This window comes from Bombina bombina, chromosome 6 (genome assembly GCF_027579735.1).
Source record: "Bombina bombina isolate aBomBom1 chromosome 6, aBomBom1.pri, whole genome shotgun sequence".
NCBI classification, from domain to species: domain Eukaryota; kingdom Metazoa; phylum Chordata; class Amphibia; order Anura; family Bombinatoridae; genus Bombina; species Bombina bombina.
Window position 1 is genome coordinate 458476038 of NC_069504.1, and position 12091 is coordinate 458488128.

The 12091-nt window shown below is 38.3% G+C and overlaps 1 protein-coding gene across 1 annotated transcript in view; it reads right to left on the reverse strand.

Moving 5' to 3' along the window:
- The window catches only part of HBEGF (heparin binding EGF like growth factor), a 93067-nt gene extending 86662 nt beyond the window's left edge, over positions 1–6405 (reverse strand). The window contains exons 1-2 of the mRNA XM_053717224.1: positions 6209–6405; positions 5780–5935 (exon numbers count right to left, since the gene is read on the reverse strand). Coding sequence (XP_053573199.1) covers positions 5780–5935; positions 6209–6248 — 196 coding nt within the window. The 5' untranslated portion in view covers positions 6249–6405. The remainder of the gene's footprint in view (positions 1–5779; positions 5936–6208) is intronic.
- Between the last annotated feature and the right edge of the window lie 5686 nt (positions 6406–12091).

The window sequence follows — 12091 nt, forward strand, 5'->3', positions numbered from 1 at the left end:
TTTTGAAATCACTTCATAAAGAGAAGATAGGGTGGAATTATGAGCATATTTTCCCAGGAGAAATGTTGTTTTCCAAAGTGCATTAGGTAAGAGGTCAGGCATAGCAACAATGAACAAAACAACAGTACATCTTTCAAATTGTTATGTATGCATAATATATCCCAACATTGCAAATGATCTAAATACAAACTAAAATTATTTAAAACTGTATTATCATTATCACTTGTTTGTAAAGTGGCCCCCAATTCAGTACAAGAGAAAAGGTAAATAATTACAACTAACTAAATTGAGATGCATAAAAAACAAGATGGAGGAAGACACTGTCTATAAATTGAAGGGCAGGGTGACATAAGGTATGGGGTATGAGACAAGGCAGATCAAGGCATATTCGTTTAAATGAAGAGAAGAACTATAAATAGGTGAATTTTCAAATAACTCTAGAAGCTATATGAGGTTGGAGGTAGTCTGATGAAGTGAGGTAGCTAAACTATGGGCCAGAGAGTGGAGCGGTAATGATTGCTCACTCACTAACTCCGCTAGAAGTTTTTTTGTGTGCGTGTCATATAACGCTTGTATTACAAGTTGAAAGTAAAAAAAGTTTTCACTTGCAATCTAACCCAACACGTGCAAAAAGTCGAACTTACAATATCACGATCGGGTTAACGTATTCCCTCGTAGACTTCAATGCAGTGTGAAAAGTAGGGGGGGGGGAAACTAGCACAGTAGTTGCATGTAAACCTAAATGCATTTAACCAAGTGTGCTAACCCGACATAAAATATTAATATTTCACATTCCAAAATATTTTATATTTACTTATAAATACAATATATATCAATTTAAAAACACTTAGAGTATATTCTCCTATGTGAAGAACATTGGAATGTGAAATATTTACAGTAGATACATAATTAAACACTAAATCTGAATATTGCATATAATGATTTTACATGTTATCAGCTACTTAAAGTGAAAGTAAATCCAAGCGTTTTACAAACGCTAGGATTTACTATTGAAACAAATAAAGGGCACTTTTTTTTAGCCATGTGCTGTTGTAGGAGCTAAGAGCGGCGTTCGGTTGAATCAAATAAAGGAGCTTTCTACATGAAGTATCTTATACTTCATGAATGAAAGTGCCCTTTATTTGTTTCAATAGTAAATCCTAACATTTGTAAAACGCTAGGATTTACTTTCACTTTAAGTAGCTGAAAACATGTAAAATCATTTTATGCAATATTCATGTAAAATTCAATTGTGCTCAAGCAAAAAAGTTTGCTTTCAATTTGTAATATGCGCTCTACTTATGACGCACACATACGATAAACCCCTAATTGCTTGCGCATAGCAGTAAGCACTTTACTCGTTATCTGGACCTATAGTGGTTAGTAAAATTGCAATGTTTAACAGTCCAGAGCTATACTCCTCTAAAAGAAATGAGTATAATAGATTATCTCTTTTGCTAGTGCTAATTTGGGGCGCAATTACATATACGGCGCAGGCTTCGGCGCAAGCGTTGAAACCCGCGCCACCCGTAATTTCACCTCGCACATCGGGGTATTACATATAGGGCGCTCTTAGATGCTAGACTGGTGCAAGTAGGACAAACTGGCGATCATCTGAAATGTGCGCAAATACACACATTTTAGTCGTCACAAGTAACTTACGCAAGTATTGTGTCCACGGAAAGTGTGAAAGAGTAGTTTTATGCAAATTAGGCTAACACTCGTAAAAATGAAACCGATTTCAAATAAAAATGCAACACGTAATTACGCTATTCAAAATTCATATATAAACCCATGCGCCGCCGCCATTTTCTTCAGTGTGTTTGGATTGTTTGAACTACAACACACTACACTGGAGTGGAGTATTAGTCAGAATAGAGAGAGTGGCGCAAACAGAGGAGTTAGTTAGGTTGCATTGTTGTTGAGTAAGCTTGTACACTTACACATATTCTTACATATTGCACACATTTGCATACATACATACATATACACCACACTTTTTTTTCTAACACCTAACACATTTTATTAGATTTTTACAGTGCGATAGGCTGAGTGTTTGGTTGCGATTGTGTGTGATTGAACTGGGAGTGAGTGTGACTGTGTGTAGTGTGATTTAGTGTGAGGATGGCAGGGAGAAGAGTGGTAGGGAGAGGAGAGGACGAGCAGTAGGCCCCCCGTCAGGGAGTAAGTGGAGTGGGGAAAGGGAGAGCCAGAAGGGATGATGGGAGGGGAGATGCCTGAGAGCCCCAGAGAGCAGGCACATCTAGTAGAGGGACAGAGGGTGCACATGGGGACAGAAGGGGGTGGAGGGAGAGGATAGGGAGGAACCCACACCAGGGACATCACAGGGTGGAAGCCAAGTGTCCATGGAGGATGAGAGGCTGAGATGTTCCAACTTCTCATTTGCTGAAAATGTTGCCCTTGTCCAGGCCATCATGGACAATTACAGTGACTTCTTCGGGCAGGAGAAGGGCAAAGGCATTGCCAAAAAGAGAAAAACTGCATGGTTGGCGGTAGAGGATGCCGTCAACAGTGTGGCCCCACAGAGGAGAACTGTTGAGGGCCTAAAAAGGCGCTGGAATTACTGCAAGAGGCGGGTCAAAGAAAAAATGGGGCAGGAAGCTATGCACCAGAAGGGAACAGGCAGTGGTCCATCCCTGGATATAGAGTATAACACCTGTCAGGAGATAAAACGCAGGTCCCTGAGTATCACAGCAGTTCATGTCCATGTATGTACCCCCCACAACACATTCTCATGGCAGTCATGGATTTTACCCACAGACTATGTCACAAGAAGTGTCAATTGGACAGGCTGAGTGGTTACACACTAGTCATCAGTGGGACTATCAATGAACCATGAGAGCTCTACCATCCTCATCACTTGGACGAGCTCCACCATCTGCAGAAGGAAATATAGCAGAAGCTACAGCTGCACCTCAAGCACCATCAGATGCAGGTGACCCTGCCCCACAAGAAGCATCAGATGCAGGTGACCCTGCCCCACAAGAACCAGTAGATGCAGCCAGTGACCCAACCCCACAAACTAGAAGCCCTGTTGCTCAAGAGCATGTGGATGCATTGTATTCTCCCCTGTGTGAGGAATACATTGCACTCCAGAAGAGGCTCATAACAAGCACAGAGAGCATACAAAGAGGCCAAGAGAGGTTCTTCAGGAACCAAGAAAGGTTTATCAGGAGCCAAGAGAGGATACAACAACGTAGCATAGAGCTGCAGAGGGACATGGCAGCATCATTAAGTGCAAGTGTTCAGAACCAGTCACAGATGATGTGAATTCTGTCTGATATGCAGATGCAAATGGACAATAGATGGATAGAACAAAATCAACTCTTGGGTGTGTTGGTTGAGCACTTTACACGCCAGCAGGACATTGCCTCCAGCCTATCATCTGTGGCCAGCACACCAGCAGAAACACCAGAATCTTCTAAAACCAGGAGAACAAGGAAATCCACTACAGTCACCTCAGCTCCCTCATCCAAGAAGCAAAAAAATAATAATATTATTATAGTTCACGATAAACCTTGTCCTCTGTTATTTACCATGTACTTGTCATACACATCCATGTGAGGTCTGTTTTATTACACTAATATTGTTAAAACATATAATATGACCTGTGTGGAAATGGCAATACAAACAGGTAATATTATCATGTTTATGACATATTCTTGTACTATAACTCACATCCCCATAGTTGTTTATGAAGGGTACATATAGTAATATTCACTTCTAAGATGTAAATCAATGTATCTCACATCCAATATAAATTGATACATGGGTATATATAATAGTGATGTTACTGATAGGGTGTGCATTATCAGGTGTTTTAAGTCTGCAGGAGAGAGGTTGTGTTTGTGATTGGTTTGACACAATTGCAAAGAGGCAGCCTTCAAGGTCTTATAAATTATCATATGAGCCATCCTAGGTTTAGCTTTCAACTAAGAATACCAAGAGAACAAAGTAAAATTGGTGTTAGAATTAAATTGGAAAGTTGTTTGAAATGACATGCCATATTTGAAACAAGAAGGTTTTCTTTGGACTTGACTGTCCCTTTATATATTTTGGCATCAATGCCAAGCTGTGTTAACATTAGAATAAATTACACTCCAGTGGGTTCTAAAGAGATAAAGGTAATACAATTATGATTTCCCATTGTTCTCTCCTCCAAGTATTGGTGGTTGTTTTAAGAACAAATATAAAGTAAATAAGCAAGTCTATGTACACAATGTGATAAAGTAATGAGATCTGATTACACCTACAAGCTCAATCCATTTGATTAGGTTGTGGCTTCAAACAACAAAATCAGCTATTTCAAACACACAAATAAACCTTAAAAAACAATATCATAGTATACTGTCCCTTTAACTATTTATGTATGACCTTACACTGTATATTGGATACCAAATTGCGTGGCTTTACTATGTTAATCTATGGGAGAAAAAAAAATACGGGCGACAGGTGAAATATACGTTCATAACTTGTATGCTACGCCGTATATGTAATACCAAAATCGCTTAAAAACAGGCGGTGGAGGATTTTGTGGCGCCGACGCCGCATATGTGATCGAGCCCTTGATACATAAGCACCTTCACTAATCAGATTCCTGATTTTGTTACATTGATGCTTGAAGTATGCATGATCCACTCCAGCCTTACTATGAATATAAAGTCCAACTGCAAAAATGTAACTTTCTTCATATCACAAAAGAAATAATAAAAAAAATGCATGGAGATTATTCACAAAAGTGAAATTAATCTGTCATCTCTTAGGTAGTTATTTTTTAAAAAAGCATACACAAAATAACACAATGCTATTCCAACATTTTTCTTAAAATAAGTAAACAGCAAAACTATATTTCTCCTTCATTTGCACCTTGAACTAGCAACTAGAAAAACAAAGGCTTGCAACCTGATACATCCAGACAGATGGTTATAATCAGATAATGTCACTTGTTCATTATTTTTAAATACACAAAACTCAACAAATTAAAAAAATGCAGTGAAAATATTGTTCGCTACAATTTTTTTTATAAAGATTAAAAAGTAAACTCTTTATTCAAAATGAAATGCATATAAGCATCACAGCTAAACAAAATTTAGTCAGCAACACAAACAATAACCGTATAATTTGCTGTGTGCAATAGTGTTAAGAGACACTGTCATACACATCATATTCATTCATCTTTTTACAGTCTTAATCATTTAGTTTTCTTAAAATGAAATCAATACAGGGAAGGCACATATTTCTACCAGACTTAGTCTGGGGACCACAAAGTCACTCCAAACTAATTACTGTATGAGTCTGAACCAATTAGGTGGGGTTTTTTATTAGTATTTATACTGTTTTCATCTTGAGTAGATAGCAATACTGTTTCAAATACAAGAGACATAAAATTGGAAATGACATACGTGTGTATGACTTACAAAAGTTCATGTTTGAAACATTTTAATAGCATATACTTTGAACAAATCAAAATAATATAATATATATCCCTAAAGAACTGCTGTTAATGTCAAGTTTATTTATATAAAAGGTTTATATTATAAAAAAAATAGTATTACTATTTGGTGATCAACCATTGGAGTAAAAAAGAAAGGAAATACAATTTGGAAAATAATTGAGTACATATATATATATATATACACATACACATTTAGAGAGCTGCAAATGATATGAAAAAAAGAAAACCAAAGGAGCTATTATTATCACCTGACTTTAATAATAAAAGCCTTGCACATTTTTATAAATCTATAGGCAGACTTACCTCCTGGTAGTGCAAGAATATGATTTTCTATTGCAAGCACTTTTTTATCTTCATAGTGGTGGCTTTCACCAACAGCTGCAAATTCACTTGTGGTTTTGTGGAAAACTTCATTCTGTTGAGGTTCGATGACTGCCCCAAACACAGTCACGTAGGAAACTAATGCAAGAAACAAAGAGAATCTTACAACCATATTCCCTGCTCATACGTTCTCTGATGGTAATAGAAATGATTGCAGGAGCCACGTAAATAATACCGTGAATAAAAAAGAATTACAGCACTAGCAGTGATGTTATGCCCTTAAAATAACCGTCTGTGCATTGCTCGGTGCAGTACGGGAGCAGCCATTTATAGATGTAATCCACTAAAAATAGCGGGCAGGAACACAACCTTATTAGAAAATCAAAGTACCCGAGTAAGAAGCCGCTTTACCTTCAATGAGAATCACCAAGAGGAGTTTGAGTAACTTCATGATACCCGGACAGAGTCTAAACAAAGTGTGTGAGGAGAGCGGCTGTGAGCTGCAGTAGACAGTTGTGCACAGCTTCGTGCCTGCGCTCCATGCAGTTCAATAGAATGCGAGCAGTGCGAGTACAGTAGCTGTCCTTGGCCAGAGTGAAACACGTCTGCATAGATCTCTTTAAATACTGCAGCCACTCCCTCCCTGAGTAAGAACTTACTCATAAGTGGGCACGTTTAAAGTGCCAGTGTTAGATAACGAGCTGCTAGCCGTGCTTATATTGCCACCAGCAGCTACAGACTTGCTGTATTCAAGTCTGAACGCAGGGAAGTTTATATTGCTTACTGCTTAGTGCTGGATGTGTAGGTCACCTAAAGGAAAAGCTGCAGGTGCAATTGTTTAGCCACATTTTGCTGTTAGTCTTTTTAGGGAAAATATATGTTAGTTTGAATTACTGTGAATTGCTGAAGATAACCTCTATAATTCTATAAACTAAGGTGTCATATTCAGTACCAGATTTCCCACATTGACAGTCCTGCACATATACAGACCCCACAGAAGTGTGCTATGGCTGTTGAGAAGAGCATATGCATGTACACTTTTTTTGGACAGGCAACAGGCAAGATAACATTCTTTGTGTGGCTTTGATTTATGTTTAACACTATGAGGGATTAAATACAAATAATGCAATCTAATTTACACATATAGTTATAATGAGGGGCTGCAGGCCAAGGTCTGATATGAGGTATCATTTAAACAACATAATTTATGTAAGAACTTACCTGATAAATTCATTTCTTTCATATTAGCAAGAGTCCATGAGCTAGTGACGTATGGGATATACATTCCTACCAGGAGGGGCAAAGTTTCCCAAACCTTAAAATGCCTATAAATACATCCCTCACCACACCCACAATTCAGTTTAACGAATAGCCAAGAAGTGGGGTGATAAGAAAAAAGTGCGAAAGCATATAAAATAAGGAATTGGAATAATTGTGCTTTATACAAAAAAATCATAACCACCACAAAAAAGGGCGGGCCTCATGGACTCATGGAGGTAAGTTCTTACATAAATTATGTTTTCTTTCATGTAATTAGCAAGAGTCCATGAGCTAGTGACGTATGGGATAATGACTACCCAAGATGTGGATCTTTCCACACAAGAGTCACTAGAGAGGGAGGGATAAAATAAAGACAGCCAATTCCTGCTGAAAATAATCCACACCCAAAATAAAGTTTAATGAAAAACATAAGCAGAAGATTCAAACTGAAACCGCTGCCTGAAGTACTTTTCTACCAAAAACTGCTTCAGAAGAAGAAAATACAACAAAATGGTAGAATTTGGTAAAAGTATGCAAAGAGGACCAAGTTGCCGCTTTGCAAATCTGATCAACCGAAGCTTCATTCCTAAACGCCCAGGAAGTAGAAACTGACCTAGTAGAATGAGCTGTAATCCTATGAGGCGGAGTCTTACCCGACTCAACATAGGCAAGATGAAATAAAGATTTCAACCAAGATGCCAAAGAAATGGCAGAAGTTTTCTGGCCTTTCTAAAACCGGAAAAGATAACAAATAAACTAGAAGTCTTTCGGAAAGACTTAGTAGCTTCAACATAATATTTCAAAGCTCTAATAACATCCAAAGAATGCAACGATTTCTCCTTAGAATTCTTAGGATTAGGACATAATGAAGGAACCACAATGTCTCTACTAATGTTGTTGGAATTCACAACTTAGGTAAAAATTCAAAAGAAGTTCGCAACACCGCCTTATCCTGATGAAAAATCAGAAAAGGAGACTCACAAGAAAGAGCAGAAAATTCAGAAACTCTTCTGGCAGAAAAGATGGCCAAAAGGAACAAAACTTTCCAAGAAAGTAATTTAATATCCAATGAATGCATAGGTTCAAATGGAGGAGCTTGAAGAGCCCCCAGAACCAAATTCAAACTCCAAGGAGGAGAAATTGACTTAATGACAGGCTTTATACGAACCAAAGCTTGTACAAAACAATGAATATCAGGAAGAATAGCAATCTTTCTGTGAAAAAGAACAGAAAGAGCAGAGATTTGACCTTTCAAGGAACTTGCGGACAAACCCTTATCTAAACCATCCTGAAGAAACTGTAATATTCTCGGTATTCTAAAAGAATGCCAAGAAAAATGATGAGAAAGACACCAAGAAATATAAGTCTTCCAGACTCTATAATATATCTCTCTGGATACAGATTTACGAGCCTGTAACATAGTATTAATCACAGAGTCAGAGAAACCTCTTTGACCAAGAATCAAGCGTTCAATCTCCATACCTTTAAATTTAAGGATTTCAGATCCTGATGGAAAAAAGGACCTTGAGACAAAAGGTCTGGTCTTAACGGAAGAGTCCACGGTTGGCAAGAGGCCATCCGGACAAGATCCGCATACCAAAACCTGTGAGGCCATGCCGGAGCTACCAGCAGAACAAACGAGCATTCCTTCAGAATCTTGGAGATTACTCTTGGAAGAAGAACTAGAGGCGGAAAGATATAGGCAGGATGATACTTCCAAGGAAGTGATAATGCATCCACTGCCTCCGCCTGAGGATCCCGGGATCTGGACAGATACCTGGGAAGTTTCTTGTTTAGATGAGAAGCCATCAGATCTATTTCTGGAAGTTCCCACATTTGAATAATCTGAAGAAATACCTCTGGGTGAAGAGACCATTCGCCCGGATGCAACGTTTGGCGACTGAGATAATCCGCTTTCCAATTGTCCATACCTGGGATATGAACCGCAGAGATTAGACAGGAGCTGGATTCCGCCCAAACCAAAATTCGAGATACTTCTTTCATAGCCAGAGGACTGTGAGTCCCTCCTTGATGATTGATGTATGCCACAGTTGTGACATTGTCTATCTGAAAACAAATGAACAACTCTCTCTTCAGAAGAGGCCAAGACTGAAGAGCTCTGAAAATTGCACGGAGTTCCAAAATATTGATCGGAAATCTCACCTCCTGAGATTCCCAAACCCCTTGTGCCGTCAGATACCCCCACACAGCTCCCCAACCTGTAAGACTTGCATCTGTTGAGATTATAGTCCAGGTCGGAAGAACAAAGAAGCCCCCTGAACTAAACGATGGTGATCTGTCCACCATGTCAGAGAGTGTCGTAAAATCGGTTTAAAGATATTAATTGAGATATCTTTGAGTAATCCCTGCACCATTGGTTCAGCATACAGAGCTGAAGAGGTCGCATGTGAAAACGAGCAAAGGAGATCGCATCTGATGCGGCAGTCCTAAGACCCAACATTTCCATGCATAAGGCTACCAAAGGGAATGATTGTGACTGAAGGTTTTGACAAGCTGATATCAATGTTAAACTTCTCTTGTCTGACAAGGACAGAGTCATAGACACTGAATTTATCTAGAAACCTAAAAAGGTTACCCTTGTCTGAGGAATCAATGAACTGATTGGTAAATTGATCCTCCAACCATGAACTTGAAGAAAACAACACAAGTCGATTCGTATGAGATTCTTCGAAAATGAGAAGACTGAGCAAGTACCAAGATATCGTCCAAATAAGGAAATACCAAAAACCTATTCTCTGATTACAGAAAGAAGGGCACCGAGAACCTTTGAAAAAAATTCTTGGAACTGAGGCTAGGCCAAACGGTAGAGCCACAAAACTGGTAATGCTTGTCTAAAAAGAGAATCTCAGACACTAAAAGTGATCTGGATGAATCGGAATATGCAGATACACATCCTGTAAATCTATTGTAGACATATAATGCCCTTGCTAAACAAAAGGCAGGATAGTCCTACAGTAACCATCTTGAATGTTGGTATCCAAACATAACGATTCAATAATGATAGATCCAGAACTGGTCTGAAGGAATTGACCTTCTTTGGTACAATGAAGAGATAAAATAAAACCCCAGCCCCTGTTCCAGAACTGGAACTGGCATAAATACTCCAGCCAACTCTAGATCTGAAACACATTTCAGAAATGCTGAGCCTTTGCTGTGTTAACTGGGACACGGGAAAGAAAAGAATCTCTTAGCAGGAGGCCTTAACTTGAAGCCAATTCTGTACCTTTCTGAAACAATGTTTCTGAAACCAGAGATTAAGAACGGAATTGATCCAAATTTTTTTGAAGAAAACGTAATCTGCCCCATACCAGCTGAGCTGGAATAAGGGCCGCACCTTCATAGGTACTTAGGAGCTGGCTATAGGTTTCTATAAGGCTTGGATATATTCCAAACTGGAAATAGTTTCCAAACTGATACCGCTCCTGAGGATGAAGGATCAGGCTTTTGTTCCTTGTTGTGAGGAAAGGAACGAAAATGATTATTTACCCTGGAAAGAAAGGGAAAGCAAAGTTGACTTAGAAGACATGTCAGCATTCCAAGTTTAATCCATAAAGCTTTTCTAGCTAAAATAGCTAGAGACATATACCTGACATCAACTCTAATGATATCAAAAGATGGTATCACCAATAAAATTATTAGCATGTTATAGAATAATAATAATGCTATAAAATTATGATCTGTTACTTGTTGCGCTAAAGCTTCTAACCAAAAAGTTGAAGCTGCAGCAACATCCGCTAAAAATATAGCAGGTCTAAGAAGATTACCTGAACATAAGTAAGCTTTTCTTAGAAAGGATTCAATTTTCCTATCTAAAGGATCCTTAAATGAAGTACTATCTGCCATAGGAATAGTAGTACATTAGCAGGAGTAGAGACAGCCCCATAACCTTAGGGATTTTTGTCCCAAAAAACTCTAATCTGTCAGATGGCACAGGATATAATTTGCTTAAACGTCTAGAAGGAGTAAATAAATTACCCAAATTATTCCATTCCCTGGAAATTACTTCAGAAATAGCATCAGGGAGATAAAACACTTCTGGAATAACTACAGGAGATTTAAAAACCTTATTTAAACGTTTACATTTAGTATCAAGAGGACCAGAATCCTCTATTTCTAATGCAAATAACACTTCTTTAAGTAAAGAACGAATAAATTCCATCTTGAACAAATACAAAGATTTATCAGCATCAACCTCTGAGACAGAAACCTCTGAACCAGAAGAACCATTATCAGTATCAGAATGATGATGTTCATTTAAAAATTCATCTGAAAAAAAGAGAAGTTTTAAAAGACTTTTATGTATACTAGAAGGAGAAATAACAGACATAGCCTTCTTAATGGATTTAAAAAATAAAATCTCTTATGTTATCAGGAACACTCTGAAAATTAGATGTTGACGGAACAGCAACAGGTAATGTAACAGTACTAAAGGAAATTTTATCTGCATTAATAAGTTTGACATGACATGCAATACAAATAACAGCTGGAGAAACAGATACCAAAAGTTTATAGCAGATACACTTAGCTTGGTAGCTCCAGCACTGTGCAGTGATTTTCCTGTAGTATCTTCTGACTCAGTTGCAACGTGGAACATCTTGCAATATGTAAAAGAAAAAAACAACATATAAAGCAAAATTGATCAAATTCCTTAAATGACAGTTTCAGGAATGGGAAAAAAATGCCAGTGAAGAAGCTTCTAGCAACCAGAAGCAATAAATAATGAGACTTAAATAATGTGGAGACAAAAATGACGCCCATATTTTTTAGCGCCAAAAAAGACGCCCACATTATTTGGCGCCTAAATGCTTTTGGCGCCAAAAATGACGCCACATCCGGAACGCCGACATTTTTGACGCAAAAAAACGTAAAAAAATGACGCAACTTCCGGCGACACGTATGACGCCGGAAACAGAAAAAAATTTTTGCGCCAAAAAAGTCCGCGCCAAGAATGACGCAATAAAATGAAGCATTTTCTGCCCCCGCGAGCCTAACAGCCCACAGGGAAAAAGTCAA